The sequence below is a fragment of the Typopeltis vanoorti genome, chromosome 19, assembly GCF_054136105.1.
Source record: "Typopeltis vanoorti isolate ZY-2024b chromosome 19, IOZ_Tvanoo_1.0, whole genome shotgun sequence".
Classification (NCBI taxonomy): domain Eukaryota; kingdom Metazoa; phylum Arthropoda; class Arachnida; order Uropygi; family Thelyphonidae; genus Typopeltis; species Typopeltis vanoorti.
In genome coordinates this window covers 56,622,233-56,645,212 of record NC_143567.1, presented here as the reverse complement: position 1 = coordinate 56,645,212, position 22,980 = coordinate 56,622,233, and the positions used below count along the sequence as shown (strand labels likewise).

The 22,980-nt window shown below is 37.2% G+C and overlaps 2 protein-coding genes across 2 annotated transcripts in view; one reads left to right on the top strand and one right to left on the bottom strand.

The window, feature by feature from the left end:
• Positions 1-22,980, bottom strand: part of LOC150096139 (mitogen-activated protein kinase kinase kinase 4-like) — a 734,047-nt gene that overhangs the window by 129,022 nt on the left and 582,045 nt on the right. The gene's annotated exons all lie outside the window — the stretch shown is intronic.
• Positions 1-22,980, top strand: part of LOC150096140 (techylectin-5B-like) — a 144,398-nt gene that overhangs the window by 20,933 nt on the left and 100,485 nt on the right. The window contains exon 2 of the mRNA XM_090409258.1: positions 2,065-2,273. Coding sequence (XP_090265384.1) covers positions 2,065-2,273 — 209 coding nt within the window. The remainder of the gene's footprint in view (positions 1-2,064; positions 2,274-22,980) is intronic.

Genomic DNA, 22,980 nt, shown 5'->3' with positions numbered 1-22,980 from the left:
AAGGTTTTGGACTGTTTATGTTGGAAGAAATATTTATATCATTGTGTTAAATTTAAATTTGAATATTAACTGAATTTTGGGGGAGGATAAAGCCTGAACATAAGAGAGAATATTGTCTCATGTGAATTTTGCAAGACGAAGTACGTCTGATATGCTCCATACTAAGATTATAGAATGTATCTATGTATATGTGTTATTCCTATATATGGGAACTGAGCACTCTGTAAGAATTAACCGAGCCTGAACGTAGAGTATGAGATTGATAGTATAAGATTTTAGAGTAAACCTTTTGGATACATTAACTTAAAAGGGGGGGGGGAGTTCAGACTCTTTAGAATTGGAATTTCTGACTAAAGTGTATATATATGTTTGTCTAAATAAATGTATTTCTTTAATTCAAACCTCACGAGTCTGTCATTGTTCTGAGAATTGAGTTACCACTTGTTAAATTTCGGACCTTGCACAAGAAAGGGGAATCCATTAGTAACTAAGAAGGGGGGACCACGACTGCAAACCACTTGATCCTTATATTGCTTTTTAGTAGTTTTAAATTGTGTGTCAGAATTCAGTTGCTGGCTGGTGCATTCGACTTAAAAGAATATAAATTTGTCGGCAATGGAATAGCTGAGAACAAGTGAGATAAGAAATAATATAACAAATAATAATAGAGCAGTATGAGACGTAACACCTTCACATTCTTCGGCACATACATATAGCAAGATGAGATGTAAAATTTATGCTTGGTGAGGGTATATTGTTGGAGGTGGAGGAAATAAGGGATCTTGGGGTAATAGAGGATAAGGATCTGAAATTTATGGGACACATTGCCAAAATTGTGAAGACAACATAAAGAATTCTGGGAATGATGCAGAGGACACTGACTGGTAGAAGTAAGGAGATTCTTGTTCCATTGTATAAGGCTTTGATTAAGCCCCACATGGACTACTGTGCACAGATTTGGTGTTTTTCAAAAGGATGAAGAGATTTGGTTTTCAAAAGGATGAAGAGATATTGGAAAGGATCCAGAGGCAACCGACTAAGGTAGTTTCTGATCTGTGGAATGCTGAATATGCGGAAAGGTTGAGAAGATGCAATTTGCAGAGTCTAGTGAATAGGAGGAGGAGGTGTGATATGATAGAGACCTACAAGTTGGTAAGGAGTTATAGGATGAATGGTGGAGAATTTTTACAGAAAACGGTGAGATCAGGAGAGAATCAGAGGTCATCCCTGGAAGCTGTATAAGGAGAGTGTGAGCACGGGAGGGGGGGGGAGAAGTGACACAGGTTTTTTGCATGCAGAGTTGTGAATGATTGAATGCCTTGCCTGAGAGGGTAGTGTCTGCAGAGAATTTGAGTGTGTTTAAGGCATGGTATGATGAGCTGTGTGTGTGTGTGTGTGTGTATATGACAAAAGGACCTCCTAGATGAGTCTTTGACTCCATGGGGTCTTGGGATAATAATAATATCTTGTACCCCCTTAGAGTGCATGTCACGAATTTGATGATGATGATTATAAAGTTTCAGGATAAAGATCCATCTACCATCATGCATAATATATGTCCAGAGAGAGAAAGTTGACAACCTACTTGCAATAGTCAGAAGACAAAGCATGTGATGGGAACTTAATGGACATTAATGACAAACTTGATCATATTCCTTAAAAATATTAAGAACAATCATTTGAAATTTCCCAAATTTTATGATGCCATTTGTCCAAAAGCAAGCAATAAAAGCAAGATCAACATTTGTGAAATTCATACTGGAATCCTCTGGTAATTGACAGTTAAAGAATCCATACTGTCAACTGTGTATTAGTTAAGAGGCCAGTCTCCAAGTAGTACTGAATATGAGTGATAATGAATTTCTCGGGAAAAAATTGAGGAGGGGAAAACTGTATGATGAGTTCAAATCACCTATCAGATTCAGAATGAATATATCAGATTCTTGTGTATTTTGGAAAATGCATCTAAAATGCAATAAGAAAAATAAAATAAAATTTCTTTTAACAAATAATTCATTTTTTTTAAATTCAGAAATAACTGAAACTCATCTTGATTTTATTCAGACAGTAATGTTGTAGCCTTGCTACAACAAATCATTCAGCAACTGATTGCCATAGAGGGGGAAAGTCAGAGGCACACTACAAGGATTCAAGAATTAAATCGGGCAACAACAAGACTGGAAGTGCAACGACAAGAATTTGTTGCATCCCTCGATCGAGCAGAGTCAAGATTATCACAGAGACTTGATGATATCAAAGGAGATGTACGCAAAGTAAGTTTAATATTGTGAAAAACTGATGAACATAGTGTTTAGAGTTTACTTCTGCTTTTACAAATATGTTTTTAATGTAAACATAAATAACTGACACAATACAGGCAGTCGCTAATATATATAAGGATCACATTCCATGAACCTTCATATGTGTGTCAGAATTTGACCTACATAAATAAATTTAATACATGCTAAACAGTATTAAAAAGTTAAAATGAGGAATAAAAACATTGGGAATTCAGTACATGTACATATAAATGAAAAATTATTTGAATTAATGGCATTCAATATTTCATGCAGATTTATCCAGAGACGACTGGACTGGCCTTTTTCTTTTCCTAATATATATCTCAATCAGAAGTCAAATATATCATCCTCTTTGCACTTTTAAAAACTGCATGGCAGGATTCATTTTCTCAAATCATACCATTGCATCTTTAATTTCATGATATCTTGTGCCAACTGCTTGTTTACAAAATGTTGTGGCTCTTCTTTTGGTTATGGTGAAGCCTTGAATTGACTAGCTTTGGCCTTTACCCCATTCAAATTAACTGAATAAAGTATTCATTGTCAGTGTGGTTAGCCTAGTGGCTATGCGCTTCACAATCATATGCCTGGGAAAGGAGTGTCCTAGGTTTGATTATTTTTACCGACGTGAGGAGCTTAAGGATCTTTCTCAGACATAGGCAAGTTAGCTGGTCTTGGGCATGGGCAGCAGGGTTTTTTCCACAGTTTATCTGGGGTTTTTGCTCCGACAAGCAGGCAAACTGGCCCCGTGAACACACGAGATACCGGGAGGCATAGGGCTAATTACCTTATCCTTGAGACGGGTACGACTTAGAAGAGCTCAAGTTAGCTCTGTAACAGGCCAGTAGGCCTAATATGTAGTAGGGAGAAGATGAAGAAGAAAAAAGAAAGTCTTCATCAGCAATTGCACCACACATGTGATTCAAACTCTTCCATGTTGTTTTCATTAACTCTAACTGCAGCTGCTCAGTAAGTTTGACAGTTTTATCTCATGTCATCTTAGTATCTTAGATCTCATCCTTCTAAAATTTTTTGAAACCAATGCACGAACTTGGGGCATTTTTTCTGCACAGCATTTAAACAATTTGTGTTATCTTTTGTCATTCTTTTGCAATGTTTTTTGATGCTTTCTTGAACATTGTCGTTTCCCAAAAGTTTTGGTTTGTTGGATCAATATAGGTTTCAGTTTGTACAGCTTTCAAGGTGAAAGCAGCAAAAACTGAAACCTATAACTGATATCACTTCATGAAAGCTTTTGTTCAGTGAAGTGGCCTCTTTCAAAATCCATCACTTCCCTTCTCACAACCATTTCACCCAGGCATAGTTGCACTGACTTGGGAGCATCATATTTCTTCAATTTATACTGGCTACAAACACACTTGACTCATTACATGGCAGAATGCACCTTGCCCATTGGGGATGTCCACTGACTTCTTTCCAAGCAGTGTAACTTGCATGAATCTTACCAGGAACACTTGATAGAAAAATTCCTCTGTTATTCTCTTTTATTTCACTTTTTATAGATGGTTACTATGAGAGCTTTACTCCAGTCATCTGGAATTCAATTTACAAACCAGGTATTCTAAATTATTCAGTGTAGCCACTGTAAAACATTTATACATCCATAGTAGAGCATTTTTGGTGAATTATCCAATTTACCCCATGTGACATTCCACATTTTGGGTTTTTGATAGTTTTTTCTACTTCTAGTATTGATATGTATTCCTGATTGCATTTGTGTTAAGTGTTTTCTACCATTGTACTATCACTGCTAGTTTAGTTCAGCAATCTTTCAACCGACATTTCAATAAAAGAATTAATAAGCGTAACAGTTTTGGTTAACCCTAATTTGAAACATGCATTATAAGAGTATTAATGACATTGTGATCATCCCCCCCCCCCAAAAAAAGTCAACCTCATGTTCAAGTTTTTCTGTACTGGTTCATCATAATATGCAACTTGATTTTTTTTTTTTTAAACCAATGTTCAGACTATCAGACTGCTTATATGAGAGTTTGGAATAAGTTTGCATTCATCCTTTAGAAGATATCATTAGGAAGTGAGGAACCTTAGCATTACTTATAATGACAACAATGCACTGGATACATTACATGAGGCAAAATGAAAAATACTTTGATATTAAAAAGAAGTCACTTGAAAACTGAAAGAATATTTTGGAAAACTGCCTATGCTACACAAAACGTTCTAAACCTTTAAAAGTATTGATCTAAAAATCAATCGAAAATCTGAGAAACCATCATCCTATAGTAGAATAAGCACCATAATGGGCAACTTGACCACACTTAGAGACTTTAAATAGGGCAGTGAGACATTAATGCGAATTAGAACCCTTGTCTATTTGTGCTGCTTTGTGCATGACAATGATTATGGATGCTTAGGCAATGCTCGGTGACTGATGTTTAAAGTTGATTTAATTATAATTATGTGCACAGGAGAAAACCATTAAAGAATTATTAATGATAATTTAACTATTCATCTTAACATATTATATAATGAGAAGATAATTATTATTATTATGCGACACCTCCAAGGAGTCCAAAGACTCATCGAGGAAGGGCATCTACTCTATAACTTTCCATCTCTACCACTCAATCCATCAACTACAGCACACTGCAACTACCATCATCTACGCCAACACCATCTACTGCCCACCACCACTAGTATTTTCAAAGACAATTACAAACACCCATGCCCACAGAAGGATTTGAACCTGCAGCCTTTTGGCTGGAGAGTACGTACTCTAACCATTCGGCCAACAAGGCTGGCAAAATAATAATTCTAGTCGGAGATTCAAACCTATGCTTGAATGAAACTGGTGTCTAAAACCAGTGCTTTATACTGCTCAGCCACACAATGCAAAGTCAAGCAAGGGTAAGTGAGCACTAACATTTTCATGGTTTTCAAACTGATTTGTGTTCACAAATATCATAATTACCAGCATTCAATGAAAGCCAACATTTCAGTTAGCCAAAATGGCTATCACAGAAGTAACCAATCTTTGCATTGTAAAAGAGATAGGAATACGCAGTGGTGTAGCTAGAGCTGTTGCCGCCCGGGGCGGTCCCTGAGTTTGTCAGATAGGAGGGGGGGTGTTCTATTATATAAAAAAATCTCTCCATTGTCAACCAGAAAATATCTCTCAATAGCTTAAATGTCTCAATTTTATACTCCCCCCATCTTTTATCTACAAAACATTGTAGTTTGCATGTTCTCAGTCTATCATCATAACAAATATCGCACAATCCTGATGTAATTTTCATTATCAGCTTCTGCACCCTCTCCAAAGGTATTTCACTCTACGAATCTTAGTGACCAGATCTGAGCACAATAAACCAGATGTGAACTGATCAAAGCTTTATAAAATGACCCATCATCCTTTTATCTCTGCAACTCAACATCCTTCTTGGTATGGCAGAAGTCCTCTCAGGTGTCTTCACAACTTTTGTAATATGTCCTCTGAACTTCAAATTTCTATCTACAATCACCCTAAGATTGCTTCCTTCCTCTACTTTATTGATTGATTAATTAATCTCCTCCATCCCTTTAGGATGGGAAGAATCCCCTAATGAGGAGTTCACAACAAATTAAATGTGGCTGGTTCGTCACTCCTTGCTGCATCCCCTAAGGACAATATTCATGACTGTAATCTGTGTATTCACGGAGCCGATTTGCCTGTTCTGGGGAATGAAAAACTCAAATTTCTGGGTGAAAAAACTCCCTGAGTTTTTTCACTAAGTGCCGCCTGAGGTGGACCGTCCCCCTCCGCCCCTCCCTAGCCATGCCTCTGCATCCTAGTAAAGCAGGCATTATCCTAGAGAGATAAGGAGAAGTGAAGGATTAGAAGTGGATGAAGAGGATGTATTCTGAATACTGAGCACTGTAGATATCATATAGGCAACAGGACTAGATGGAATGTTATAAATTAAAGATGGCAAGAAGCATCTTTAATTACATTCTTGATTTAATCCTTTATTCAAGTGTAAGCAAACAAAATTTGCACCTGAAGTATTTTCAGGACCAGGCAACTCGTATATATAATAGCTAATAACTTCACATCACTTGCCTTAGTATTCCATAATTCCATGCACATCTACTTGTGGACATGTATAATGCTATGCATTATGGGAAGGTCACTACACAGACCTGTTTCAACCATTATTGAGGCCTCATCAGTGGGAGTTAGACCCAGAGGTTATACCAAGGTTGAAGTAATTAAGAAGTCATATTTTCAATTACGAATAGCCAAAAGGTGTCACACCTTATTATAAAATTCTCTGGATTAGAGATAGTTGTTGGAAGTTTTTCGAACATACTTTTCTAAAATACTTCAGGCACACACATTGTTTGCTTACACTTAGATAAAGGATCAAACCAAGAATATAATTTCTTGGAATCTTTAATTTATAATATAACCAAGTAGGAAACTTCCAACAACTATCTCTCCGACCTCATTGTGGCAGGAGAGGGAGAATCTCGAGATATGAATGAAAAAATAAGTGGGGAGTGCGGAAGACTTTTATGATTGTGAAATTTTTGGAGATGGTCTTGATTGGGAAGATGAATGGCGAGCAAGAGTGACTAACTTGCAGAGAGAGAGAGAAAGAGAGATAGAAGAGTTGAAAGAAGAGGTGGAATGTCTGGGGAATGAGATGAGAAGTATGAAAGATGAGAGTAGGTGACTGGAAGAGATGAATGCAAGGCGAATCAGAGGAGGAGTGAGAGAGAGTTATGGGAATGATAGAAAAGGAGAGAATGGAAACAGTAGAAGAGAGGAATAAGAGAGAGAGAGTTATAGGAATGATAGAAGAGGAAAGAATGGAATCAGTCAGAGAGAGGAAGTGAGAAGAATGCAAGGGAGTGATGCCAGGACAGCAGGTAAGTAGGGAAACACTAAGAAAAGGGTTAGAGGAGAGAGAGTGAGGGATGCAGGTGAGCAATCAAGGAACAGAGTGGTAAGAGGTGTGATGTATGGAGACTCAATGATCCGTGGTGGTGTGCAAGATAGGATGCCAGAGGAGTGTTTGCCTGGAGGAATGATAGGAAGTGTAGCTATGGCAATCAAGAGAGGTGAAAGGGTGGATGAAATGATTGTGATGGTGAGCATGAATAGCTTGAGAGGCAGTGTAAATCGAGTGGTGAGAGAGCTGAAGTTCATGCTTGAGGTTGTACAAAAGAAAACACAGAGAGGAAAGATAGTGTGTTACCCAGGTAACACATACACTATCTTTCCTGAGGGGCTTAGCAGGAGAGCAGTAATAATGAATAGCAGAAGAGCCAGAATGTGTCAGAAGAGAAGATTGGAATATGTAGATGCTTGAAGGGTATTTGAGTACAGAAAGGAACTATATGTGAGAGACTGCTTGCACTTGAATGAGGAGGGACATAGACATCTGGAGATATTGCTGTTTTCTGAACAAGTTGTTGTTTTAATGCAGCAATATCTCCAGATATTGCTGCATTAAAACCATCCAACCTGGGAACTCTAGTTCCCAGGTTGGACAGTAGCAGGGGTAGCCTCTTGTGGGAATGGGTGCTTGGGGGAAGCGGAACACCGAGTCCAGTGAGATCTGGAGGGGGTAATGATAAGTATAGAAGCAGTGACATTTTTATGCTTTATACTAATGCCAGGAGTATCCGGAATAAAGGAGATGAATTGGTGGCGCTGATAGCATCAGCCTGGCCAAAGATTATTGGGATCACTGAGATGTGGTTGAAGGAAGATGATATAGTAACAGAAATAGAAGTAGCAGCATTTTTCAGCAGGATAGGAGGAGAAAATGTGGTGGTAGTGTACAGCTTATGATAAGTGATGACTTATGTCCTCTAAGAGTTTTAGTCCTCTAAGGCTTTGGAAGGCAGTGACACTAATGGTTTTGAAAGCATATGGTGTGAGGTAGAGGTGGGCAAGACAGGATATTTAGTGGGGTGTTGCTACAAGCCAAGGAATACAGAGGGTGGGGGAGCAGGAGATGTTTAGGCAGTTGAGCTTGGCAAGTGCAAGAAGAATGATTGTTATGGGAGATTTTAACTACAGCAGCTGGGAAGAGGGAAATGCATGTAGTAATAAGGGAATGGAATTTCTAGAATTCTTGAAGGACAAATGTCTTAGGCAACATGTAATAGATAGAACAAGAGGTTCAAGAGTTTTCGATTTGGTCATAGCATCAAAAGAGCTGATAATAACTGAGATAACCCCCCCCCCCAGTTTGAGAGAGTGACTATGTGGTTTTGACATGGAAGATGAATAGACATGCAAGAGTATCAAAGAAAAGGGAACACGTGGAATTATAAGGCAGGTGATTATAATAGTCTTAGATATCAACTTGGGATAGTTCCATGGAGGGTGGAATTGGAAGACCAGGATATCATTAGTGCTTGGGAAATGGTGAAGAAATATTTGTTAGCAACAATAGTAAGCTGAATTCCATGAGTGAAGAAGCCAACACAATTTCGTGTAAAGTGGATGACAAACAATATCAAACAGGAACTGCAGGTGAAAAAGAGATTATGGAAGAGATATAAGGAGAGGGGTGTAGAGCAGATGCATAAGAAATATAAGATGCAGGCCAGGAGAGTGGCTAGTATGGTGAGGAAGGCAAATCTGAAATATGAGAAGAGATTGGCACTAAGATCCAAAGAAAATCCTAGAGAATTTTTTAGTTATGTGGCCAGTATTATAGGCAGGTTTGTGTATCATCATTAGTAGTTAAAGTCTTGGAGAAATTAGTGAGGGACTATATACCAGCATTGGACAGATGAAGGTAATGTTATCTGTGAAAATCACCATGGATTTGTTAAGGGGCGTTTTTGCTTAAGTAATATGATTGCTTTTTATAATAAAGTGACAAGAACAGTTGATGAGAGGAAAGGCATACACTGCCATTTTTTTTGGATTTTGCAAAGGTATTTGACAGGGTGCCACATGATAAGCTGATATTTAAGCTACAGCACATGGGTTTAGATGTCAGGTTAGTCAACTGGATTGAGGATTGGCTGTCTGATAGGTGTCAGAAAGTTGTGTATGGTTTGGCAATAAGGAGGCAGAAGGTTACGGGGGGGGGTCCAACAGGGCTCAGTACTGGGACCTGCATTGTTTAACTTTTATATCCAGAACATTATCAATGGATTGCAAGGGGATATTCAGTTGTTTGCAAATGATGTGAAGGTGGGAAGGGTTATTAGTAATAGTACAGATGTGGTGGCCATGCAAGAGGATTTGAATAAACTAGACAGATGGGCAAATGAATAGGGGTTTCGGTTTAATGCAGCAAAATGTAAAGTCTTGAAGTTTGGGATACATTATATTTGGAGAGATACAGTACATATAGAGAGGCTGCATACTTGATTGGAGGAGCTGTACTGGAGGAAGTAGGAGAGACAAGAGATCTGGGGGGTAATGATTGATAGAAAACTGAAAATCAGGGAGCATATTGCAAAGGTGGTGAATGTAACCCAGAGGATTGCTGCAATATTGAGAAGGATGCTGACCTGCAGGGATAGAAGAGTTATCTTCTATCCCTGCTATCCACACTTAGGCTACTGTTCTCAAATTTGGTCCCCAGCATTTGAAGGGATAAATTAACTATGGAGAGGGAGCACAGCAGATAACAAAGATGGTTTCAAGACTGTACAATGCTAATTATGAGGATCGGCTGAGGGAATATGGACTGCAGAGTTTGGCGAATAGAAGGCGAGGTGACATGATCAAGACTTTTAAATTGTTGAGAGGCAGTTACAGGGTGAACACTGGGGAATTCTTTCATTTTGTGGAGCAGCAGGAAGGAGCAATGACAAGGGGCCATCCCTGGAAAGTACGAAAGGAAACTGTGAACAAGAGGGTGAGGAGTGGTTTCTTTGCATGGAGGGTGGTGGGACTGTGGACTGCTGATAGAGTGGTGAGAGCAAGAACAGTTAATGAGTTTGAGGAGTGGTATGATATACTTTGTGTTTCCTAGGAAGGACCTCCCGTGATGAGTCTCTTGACTCCATGGAGGCCTGAATAATAATAATAATCCATATGGAATACAGGAATGTGTGCTAAGAACAGATAGTTTTTTGTTAATTAACATGAAAAATACAAGGAATAAGTAATAATATTCAGTTAAAACCATATTTAATCCTGAATATTACAGACTATTATCAGTGGTGACAATAGTTATTAAAGCAGAGGTATTGAACTATACACTGTTTATATTTTTCCAGCACTTCTATTCAATGGCACTATCTCATCCTCCTTCCAGTTCTCAGGAAATTGTTCCATTGTAAGACTTTCATTAAACAGAGAGGTTAATAGCTCTGTCAATTCTTAGCACATTACTGTAAAACACATGGTGACATCATTCCATCTAGAGTGCTCAGTATCAGAATACATCTGCTGCATTCACTTCTAATCTCTCAACTCCTCCTTATCCCTCTAAGAATAAAACCTGCTTTACCATGATAGAAGACTCTACTCAAATATAACTAGCCCTCACGTATATATTGCACCCATGATTTTACTTTATGAAAAAAGAAATTAAAATTTCACATATGGTTTGCACACAAAAAAACTTTAAAAAATAGATAGTGAATGTTGTTATGGCAGTTTCAGATATTTTGTAATTTGGTTGAAGAGAATCAGCATTTCAACTCAACAATCGTCGGCTTGCCTTTGTTGTTGATTTGCATGATCTTTTGTTAATAAACACACCAATCATATGCATAGAGATGGAAGAAATGAGTAGAGTAAATGTGGGAGTGAGAGCATTGACTTCTGCTTGATTTTGGATTGCGCAAGGATGGATAAATATTAAGAAACCATCATTAGAATTGTTGTGCAACTGGATTTTGAGAGCTTGGGATATGATTTCACTAGAAATATTCAATTTTATTGCAGAAGAATTGTCGCTAAAAAATTCAGATATATCGCATGATGGAGGCGTGCAGCTGATCATGTAAATAACACTGATGATTAAAATTTAAATACATCATTTTATAAATAATGTGAGCAATTATAAATTATAATAAATACCGAGAATTTAATCATAAACGTCAATTTTGTTTTTTTCTGAAAACCTTTAGTTTCCAAAAACTTCCTCGTATATATCTCGCACCAATTTTGTAACTTTAATTTGAGGGGAAAACAAGTGTAAATTATATTCGAGTAAATATGGTACTTTGGTCACCCACCTACTGTCTCTATACACAATCATTTTTTTTCCCTACTGGCTCTACATAACAAAAGAATTCCTTGGGATTGTCCCTGAATTGCAACACTAGTCTCCTTGCATATTTTAATTTTTCCATCCTTACTATATTCCTAGCCTGAGCCTTACATTTCTTGTGGCTCTTCTCGGTAAGCAATTTGGTAAGAACTCATATACAGAATTGGGCAGACAAGGGCAATGTTATTTAATAAGGCTGATGTGAATTTGTTAATTATTATTATTACATGACACCTCCAGGGAGTCCAAGGGACTCATCGAGGGAGGGAGACACCTACTCTACAGTTTTCTGTCTCCACTACTCAATCCACCAACTACAACGAATTGCAACCATCATCATCTACTGCCCACCACCACCACTGCTGGTATTTTCACAGACAATCACAAACATCCATGCCCATGGTGGGATTTGAACCCGCAGCCTTTTGGCTTGAGAGCGGATACGCTAACCACTTGGCCAACCAGGCCTTCTTTTAGCAATTTAGTTGCCTGCTATAACAGAGTAATAGAAGTTTTCATTAGACTAGAGAGGTTAGCTCATACAAGAACATCTTGTTCTTGCATGAGCTAACCTCTACACATTCTGCTTTCATCCAACATTCACTAACGCAATCATAATCATGGCCACTCTCAAAACATCTTCCTCTTCCATGCTGTCCAAGGTAAAATGCCTTTTGTCAAAGATCTTGGTAAAGATGATTTATTAGTCCATATGGATATATTTGCCCTGATTGCAGGTCAGGGCAGATACATAAAGTCCCTTTAAAGGTGGCATTTAGGTTGCAGCCCCTACAAAATTAAAGAACTTATTCAACTCCTCAGGTGTACCAAATCCAATGTACCTATAATCTGCTGTATATAGGTGAAATGAGACACGTGACTCCAAAATGGATAAAAAAATGATATAAATGTAATAATTATGGGAACTGGGTCTTGCTGATCATGCCCTGGATACTCTCCATAGAATTGACTGGCAAGTTATTATTATTATTATTCCTGATACCTCCAAGGAGTCCGAAAACTTATCGCAGGAAGACACCTACAACTGTCTCAACCACTACACCGAACCTCTACTACGAATCATCTCCGTCAATGCCATCTACCACCCACCTCCACCACAACTAGTATTTTTTGTCTGTAAATTGTGTGTGTTCTGAAGGGCCGATTTGTCTGTATGCGGGATGAAAAACTCGAGTTTCCGGGAGAAAAAACCATGCTACCCCCATATAAGATCGGCTAACTCACCTTCGATTGAAATCATCCAGATAAAGATTCCTCCCGTCGCGACGAGAATCGAACTTAGGCCTATTCCAATCGAAGGACACAATGTACCATTGTTCTTCCAATTGCACTACAGAGGTGCTTACATGCGTTATATGCATTCTTTACATCACCAAAACCTGGTATGAATGCAAATTTAGAGAAGCCTGTGAAATTCTAATCAACCGCCCTTCACTCAACAGTAAAGATGGTCTAAAATTTTCAAGAATATGGATGCACACATTCAAATTTACTGAAAGAGAAACTTTACTGAAAGTTTCTCTTTCAGTAAAGTCACAAATAATCATGGCTTTAAGATTCGTTTATTAATAATTGGTAACCTCAGCTGTTATTTTGGAAACAGATACCTTATAATAATTAAGCCACTAATGTGACTAGCATTAAATAGTATTTTTAACTAGTAGATAATATGAGTGAAACTGATCTCCAGCCATACATAAAAACAGGATTCTGGCATTCGTTTAGCCTTTTTTTTTTTTTTACATTGGAAGTCAGACTAATAGGATTAAAGGTTAACTTCTCAGGTGATACTTTGGTATACTGTGTATTTTGCAATGCAGCTTATTATTTTGTATATACACACATATTCCAGTTGATGGTGATGACCTTAATATGAAGGTCGGTTAATTAGTTTGGTTTATTTGGTTTAAAGTTGTTACTTCAATACATTAGCAGTCTTCATAATTTTGCTATAATGAATTTTTATTCATGTTTCCATGGTCACAAACCAGTTAAGGGGGTTATCCTCAGTAATTCCTGAATTTCCTTATGCATACTGATTCTTCTTTCAAATCAATACTTAAATATTTGAGAGTTTAAACTAAACTTATTACCTATACTTGAAATCTCCTATACTACCATCATTTTTAATTCAGTGACTGGTGTGTATCGATGAAGAAATTTCTTCATCAAAAAAAGACTCATTTGACTTCAAAAGGGCCAAATGCAGAGAATCACTAATGATAGTTATGCGTTCTACTACTTATAGTCAATCTGGTGCAACATGACATAGCCCATCCACTAAAAATTGCCTTCTAGTGGATGGGCCATGGGTTAGTGGATGGATCACCTACCCACTTTTTCCTATACATAAATGATCTCTCAACTGATCAATAACCCAATTCATGGTTTGCTTATGGTAGTACACTCCATTCCTCCTAATGATTTCACAAAACTCACACTACTCAAATATTCCAAGCTTCAAGAACTTCCCCAATCAATGGTTTACATATATTTATATAATAATAACCCACACTGCTTCTCCAAGAGGCATAACTATGGTTCTAAGACAGTCTGTCAGGAATGAGATTTGCCATCATCTGAGAAGGCTTGTATGGACAAACAGAACTTTCTATGTGCAGCAATTGACTGAAGCATTTAATGAAGGCTGTTCCCAACCATATCTCACCGAACAATGTGGGGAATTGAAGAGGATTGGCATTGACAGCCGATCCTCTTCAGAAATAAGCGGTTTCCTATATGGAAACCGTTGATTTCTGTGAAGAACCAGAAAGTTCATCTACAGTGGTGTCAGGAACACCGTAATTGGACACTAGAAGACTGGAAAATAAGTCACTTGGTCTGACGAGTTACAGAGCTTGGGGGGGGGGGGAGAGCCATGAAGCAATGAACTCAGCTTGCCTTCTAAAGGATGACAATGCTGCTGTTCATTGCACAAGAGTTGTTCAGCAGTTGTTTAGTGAGCATGACAATGACTTCTCCCATCTTGAATGGGTGAATGGCTGGTATGTTATAGACCTAGATGGAATCCAACACCTTATGGAATCTATGCTAAACTGTATATGTGCTGTAATTCGAGCTAAATGAGGTCCACCATGGTATTAAATAAAAGTGTTTAATTCAGTGACTGGTGTGTGTATTCACATTAGTAGCTAATCAGCCTCTAAAGCATTGGTCGAAAAAAAAAAAAAAAAAGAAAAAGAAAAAGTCTACACTACTCTTCATTCAAACGGCTACTAATTCTGTGCTTATACAAATCTGCCCAATGTTAGAATATTGTTCTCAATTCTGAATACTGTTTTGAATAGCCTCTCTTTACATTATTTTTTATGTTTGCAAACCTATAGTACATTTGTACCATGGGTGGGCTAAGTGCTATTTTTTTCATTTACTTTATCAAGCCACTTCAGGCCTCCAATAAGTGGGACAGTGGTTTCACACCAGGCAATGAAATTCATCTCTCACCTAAATATGAACTAGTTGCTGAACTTGCTTTTCACTTTTCATCTCAAGATTTCTCTTCAGTCATGAGAATGGAAGCCATTTCAATATTTTCTTTCATTAATATTTCAAAACTCTCAGTCAGAGTCAGTAACTGGAATTGAGTGTAAAAGGTATAGTATTTTCAGGAAGTAGAGAAGAGGGATGAAGTACTACCAATGATATCAGATGATTTGAGTTAAGTTAAAATAAAGAAAAGTAACGGAAAAAAAAAAAGTAACAGTAATAACATTTCATGGAGCAGTGAGAATGAGGTCACCTGGTGTGAAGTCGAGGCTAACTGAATGAAATATATGGTAGAGTGTTGCTACAGGTCTGGTAGTTTAGCTACTAGGAATAATGAAATGCATCGGCAATGCTTAAACGATGCAGTATCTGACTGTATTACTAGAGTTCAAAGAACAAATAGGGCAGGGGGGATGCATATGCAAACTTATTAAGATGATATGGAATGAATATCATGAGAAAAAGGCAGAGGAGAGAAGTTATGGAGGTGGATGAAATCATGAACATCATCCACCTCCTGAAGCACAGTTCCACTCATCTAAGTTAAAAGTCTCTTTCATAATCTCTACCATTGTCTTTCTCTTCTACAATGGCATCATCACTCACACTGGTGCGATATACACTGATAAAGTGTTCATTAAATAACTCCATTGCAGTGGAGATATTTTTTTGTGGCCTAACTGTCTCCTATCATATTGGCCAGTCAAGTGAAATAAAGTTCAACTAAATTCTTCCGCTATATGATAATAATGGGGAAGAATAATAATTCTTCCACTGATTAGGTGATGAGTATTAAACTGCTCATTGTAATGAGCAAATTTTATATTTAATGTGCGATGATATAACCTAATTTATAGATTAAATGTTACTGTGAGATATTTCAATGTGAAACATGGAGTTTGGGTTATTTCCGAATTAAATCCATCCTATTTTTCTTCTTCAGAACTTTGTGAGTAATTGTAAATTTCCCCTGGATAGGTTACCAACCTTCCGCAGGGTGAGTTTGGTGGTGAGGCCTCTGAACTGGGAAAGCAGACTCCATGAGATGAAAGAGAATAGTAGAATAGAAAAGATTCACCCCCAGTCCCCGACTACTCTAATAGCATTGGGGAAGAGGAACAATCAGAAAGAAAGAAAGAAGAGTAGGGCCCGTTCTACAGATGATATACAGATGTATATTGCATGAAGTAAGGCACAGTCTTACTTTACTTGATTTACACAATACTTTATGCAGGTGATCAAGTACTAATTTCAAATTCAGAAGATAAACTCAAAATTGCAACTAACCACCTAAATGAAATAGCAAAAAGATTTAAAATGAAAATCTCTTAAAAAAAAAACAAAAGCTATGACAATGTGTGGAAACACCATTCAAAGAGTAAAAATTGTGTTTAACAATAAAATAATAGAAGAAATTACGGAATTCAAATATTAGGAAATATAATCTCACAATACAATACTGATTCACAATTGGAAGCAAGACTACAAATTTACAATAGAATGAATGGTGCAATTAAAAGAAATTTTGGAAAACAAATGACTAAAGAAACTCAATTAAGATTACATAATATGACCTCTAAACCATCTTTCAAATTTGAAAGGGAAACCTGGATTCTAAAAGACAAGATTGGAAGCAGCACAGATGAAGTTTCTAAGACCTCTCCAGGGACTCACTAGATTAGATAAAAAGAAAAACACAGACATAAGAGAATGATTAGATACAAAAAAACATCATACAAGAAATAGAAGAATAGAAGCAAAATTGGCTACAACACATAGAAAGAATGAAGAATAATAGGATTCCTAAATTAGCACTAGAATATAAACCTACAGAAAGAAGAGACAGTGGATATCCAAGATTAAGATGGAAAGATCTTCCTTATCTTCAGAGCAGGAACAAGACATAAAAAAAAAAGCCTATACCTAAATTGTTCGGGTGACGACATGGTGTTTGGCTCAATTTCTTAGACAATATTACTTTAAATTCATTTTTTCTTGTTAGTAATCTAGTACAAAATGGCAGTGAAATTTGCATAGGTCAGCGCAAATGACAGGTAAAGTGAAAGGCATGTAGTTTTCAAAAATGGTACAGTGACTTGAATGTAGTATATATGTGTGAGAAGATTTCATGGATGTTTATGTGGAGAGTCTGAATAAGAGAAATGAGTGAATTTTAGGTATGTAAGAAGTGCAATATTTTGATGGATCACAATGCTTATATAGTATGATATGATAAATAAATATGTGGAGGGCCCTCCTGCAATGACTTCTTGGAGGTGTCAAGTAATAATATTAATTTTTTTTTTAAGACAAAAATAGTTTTGATTTTAGCAGATTCATCTGCAAAGCTCTCAATAAATGAGTCTTTTTTTGACTGATAATTTTTTTTTAATTTAAAATTATGATTAGATATTCAGATTACATTTGATTACATACATACGTTGGATTACATATTTACAACACATATAGTTTTTTTTTTTTTGTAACAATGAAATTCATACAAATTTTCCTCTTTTTTTTTCTGTATAATGTATTAATAATAGTTACTGTAGTTGATAATTTATAGTTGTTGCAGTTGAATAACATTGCATTTGTACAGCATTTATACAATAACAATGAGTTATATATATTTACAATTTTTGATTGTAAATATATATAAAATATATATATATATATATATATTTTTTTTTTTTCCCCTTTTTGTTGATCTTGGTTGAGATGTAATTTCTCAGCTTCCATCCTTCCTCGAAGCATTTCTATTAAGCTTAACTGAGGATGATACTGGTTAGTTATTATTTATTGGTTTGATTGCTGTGTTGGAAGTAGGCTGATGTTTAATAGATTTGATATCCACTACATCCGTAGGTTGAGAAATTCATTCACATGCAGGGAAGCACACACTCACACACATGATAATTTGGAATGTCATTACATGTTGCTGAACTTGAAAGCTTGAACCAATATATTGTGTTTCATTAAGGTGTGTAGGGTGCATATTTCTTGTTCATAGTATGTGCTTAGGGTACTTTTCAGGCTATTGTAGTTTGTAGGTTCTATATTCAAAAGATAGTTTATTTAGCATGTCTGGGATGTAGAAGCTTCGAGTGGCCTTTCCATAGTGATTATTCTATTTATATGTGATGTAATTAGTTGTCTGAGAATAATAATAATAATAATCAGTAGGGAACATGGCATCCTAACTGAAATGGTAATTGAGGAAGATTGTTAAAATGTTCAGGAAGCATGTGGAAGTGACAGCAAGGAAAAAGAGATCAGTTGTCAATAAGATGTGTGATAGTGATATTAAAAAACAGAATACAATTAATGGTAAGAAGTCGATGGTCAACAAGCTTGTGTCATTGATGATAAAACAGAGTGAATGATAGCAAAAAAAGATGCAAGATTTGAAAGCCGAGTTGGTAAAGATGAGGCAGGAGATGAAGATGTGGAGTGAAGTGAAGAGAACTGTAGATATGTATGGAAGAGTTGATTTCATTTGATTTGATTTTTTTTATGGCACAAGATATCAAAGGTCATACGGCACTAGGACACAGGTCACAGCAGTACATATGGCAATTGGTTAGTAGGACAATCGCAATCATCCATGCCCTTGTCAGGATTCAAACCTGCACCTTCTTGTCTGAAGAGTCAATATACTAACCACTCGGCCAACCAGGCTGGCTGTATGGAAGAGTGAAGAAGACTGAAACGAAAGAGGTAACGAAAGACTAGCAAGTGGCATTAGTGATGTGGTAAATGAAAAGATACAACAAGGTTTGTTTTCCTAGAGGTAAAATGAATAGAGTGATTGAGAAGTTGGATATGAGAACTAAGCGAGCAAAAGATATGGTAGTGGTAATAAAAACAGATGACTTGACTGGGAACAAGGAAAATGTAAGATTGGATATCAGGAGGTTGTTGACAAGGATGAAAGATAACAGTATGATAGGAAAGGTAGTCAGAGTATTGCCTAAATATGACAGTGATGAGACAAGACAGAGAGCAAGGGTTGTTGTTGTTATTATTATTATACGGGCACCTCCATGGAGTACAAAGACTCATTGCGGGAGACCCCAATCTATCCACACAATCAATCATACCTCTCCTCGAACCTATTACCAGACAAAGCACTCACAACTGACACTAGCCACCCATTCCACTCATTCACAACTCTCCCAGCAAAAAAAACTACTCCTCACATCCCTACTAACCACACCTATATTCAACGTCCGGGGGATGATCCCTTATTCTGGTCCCCTAGCCATGTGCTGAAACATTTCCCCTGCATCTATCCTATAAGACCCTTTAAACAACTCAAATTTTCTATCATATATATATATATCGCCTCTTTTTCTCCACACCCTCAATCTATCCTCATAGGGAACATTCCACAGGCCACTCACCTCTGAATCCTCTCCACCACTTCCTCAGCACCAAGAAAACAAGGGAATCAGACTTGAGAACAGTAATCCAGATGTGGACATATCAAGGCCTTATAAAGAAGAATAACAACTTCATTATCTCAACTTGTCAATCTGTTCTTCAATGGCCAAGTAATCTTATGGGCTACCTTAGCAACATGTCCTCTAAATTTTAGTACTCAGTCTACCACTGCCCATAAATCTCTAGCTTTTATCTATTTCCTGGAGTACAGTGCCATCAATGTGATACATGGCTTGTAATCTATTCATCCCAAAAATGCATAATTTTACATTTCTTCATATTAAGCTGACACCCATTATCTTTACCCATACTGACAGTCTATTTAAATAGCTCTGCAAACTCTCTGTATAGCTTGATTAACTATTACTCTACCTGATTTTGCATCATCAGAAAACGACTGAATATTTTTTTCAGGAAATTTCTCAATCATTTATGTACAAATTAAATAGCGGCACACCACTAGTCACCTGTTTTCACCTCAATTCTGCCTCCCCCATATACCACTTTTTGATATCTGTCCAGCAGCCACCCTCTTATCCAATTAACAAGTGTCATATCTATCCTCGTTTGATCTAATTTGCATAACAGAGTTCCATGTGGTATTCTGTGATATGCTTTGCAAAATCCAGGCATTTTCTTTATCAAACTCAGCTTACTCCATTATAAAAAGTGTTAGTAAATTACTAAGGCATGACTGACCCTTCACAAAGCCATGTTGTCCCTCATATAATATCATATTCTGTCCATTATCTATCCATTCTTGAATTCTCTTTTTGACCAATTATTTTTAGTGCTGTTACCACCCTGCCTGAGATACTGATTGGTCAACAATTGGCTATTGCAGTCTTAGTACCTCCCTTATGGAAGGGAATTATTTTGCCCTCTTTCCACTTTCTTGAAACTCTCCCAGAGCTGAAACTTAAAGAGTCTAGTAAAAGCATTGCCAATTCCTTTGCATATTCTTGCAAAACCCTAGCTGATATCCCATCTAACCCCACAGCTATATTTAAATTGAGATTCTGCAATATCCTAAGAATCTCCAATTTATCCACCTCTGTTTCCACATTAGCATCTGTCACATAGGTTAAAATAGTAACCTCACTAGGATGATATACCCTTGCAAAGTGGTCACTCAGTAACTTAACTATTTTATTTGCTTCTGTCTCCTCATGACCATCATCACTCGTTAAGGTTAATTATCCATAGTCATTCTTTCTCTTACTTGCCACATAATGAAAGCACTCTTTGGGGTTTCATGTTGGAGGCTTAATGGATTGTATATAGCACCCAGAAAGGATTAAAAACAGAATTTAATTCTTCCTATATTTCATCTCAGTCAATAAGACATCTTCAGGGATTACAAAAAAACTAATGTAACATAAAAACATTGCCTGGCTGACCATGTCTTGGATACAACCCACAGGATCTCATGGAAAAAAACCACCATGCTCCACCACAGCAAATTCAAAAGAGAAAGACTATTCTTAGAATCAGCAGCAGCTCTCAGGAATCAACCAAATCTTAACAAACATGATTGCATTAAGCTTCCTAAGATTTGGGAAATGCTTATCACCAGAGGTCCCACTTTACATTCCAGGCCATCTACCATCGCCCTTAGAGGGCGCTCCACCTAGGTAGGAATTTAGTGTCACTTACGTGGTTGGGCTTAGTGTTGTTTGTTATTTGTTTTTATGCTACATTAGTTTTTTTGTAATCCCTGAAGATGTCTCACTGACTGAGATGAAATATAGGAAGAATTAAATTCTGTTTTTAATCCTTTCTGAGTGTTGTACACAATCCATTAAGCCTCCATGATGTCCTCACAGCACTTAAGCCTCTACACACGGATCTTTGGGATTTCCTTTGGTCGGCTGGGCTAGATTCTTCTCATAATCTGATTTTGCCTTCTTTGCCATGCTAGTTACCCTTTTTATCTGAGCCTTGTACTGTTCATAGGTTTGCTGGTCATCTTTTTATATGCCCTCCACAGCATTTTCTTCTTCTTCTGCAGCTTGTACTTAATGATATTAACTCATCCATCTAACTCCTACCTGATTAATCCTCCTTACCTTAGATATACAATTTAATATTGTTTCCTCTAGATGACTCTTAACTATATCCCATACACTACTAAAATCCTTACCTTGCAGTGTTTTATGCCATGGCACCAATTTAAGCTTCTTTCTAAACTTGCCATAATCATTTGCATTGTAGTTCCAAAATACCCCTTCTTGATAGAATATTCATCATGTTTTACAGTCTCAAAAGTCAAGATAGCATATTCACTTTTACAAAATGGAGGCAATGTGGTCACCTTAATTCTGGATAGCTCCTCTGATCCTATTACTAGGCCCAATTCTCTTACACCCCTAGTCCCCACCATCACATGTTGCTTTAAATAATTATCTCTTAGCAGGTGTATAAATTCTATTTCCTTCCTGCCATGTGATTTTTCTTCCTTCTAGTCTATATCTTCATAGCTGAAGACCACTATAATAATCACTCAGCCTGTACTCATTGTACTAATTTAGTAATACATGTCTTCCAGATCATCTGTGGAACTCCAGGTTTATAGCAACAACCAACTGTATATTTTATCTTGCTGGCTTATGAACAGCCACCCCCTCCTGTCTGCTATTATTTTTGGCTGCAATTCATCTGCTATCATCAGCAGTTACCCCCCCCCCCCCATTCTATCTTCCTTGAAAATACTAAAAACTCCTTCCTCTTATTCCTGATACTTCCGGCATTAGTATACAGAAACTGCTGCATCCTTTTAGGCCCCACCCACCTTTACTTCTTGAATTGACTACCATACTCAATATTTTTGCTTGAGAGACTAGATTCCACACTTGGTCATTCTCATACTCACTTGCCTCATGCATGCCTTACCACAAACTCACTGATTCCACCTATTTGCTTCAGTTTTCCTGAATTTGTGCTTACACATGCATGGTGAACAAAGCTCTTTCCAGATACCTAATACCAAAACCATTTAGATGCAGTCCATCAGCATTGTAGAATTCCTTCTTTCCATCAAACGCATCCACAGATCAATAAATCCTACATCATACCTTCTGCACAATCTATGTATAGATTCATTGGCTACCAACACCCTCCTTCTCAGTTCACCTCTATCATAGCATGATCTTCACCTTTTTTTTTGTGCTCTTCAGTTTTGCCTCTTCTAACAACTCCTTTACATCTTCCCTCATAAATTACTTCTCGGCCCTCAAATCATTTGTACCAACCAAGGCAATGATTTCCTTCAACTTATTTTTTTTTTTGCATGCAGGAAACAGCATTTTTCACAATTTTGTAAAGTACTCCCCTGATCACTGCGTCTTCGTGCATAATTTTGGTGGACAGGGGAACACAGTGTGATAAATGTTGATACTCAAGGAGAAGTGAATGTGTGTGTAACCAAGAAAGGAATGGGATGGCCTGGGATGTAGGGAGACAGTTATCCATACATCTCAGAAGAA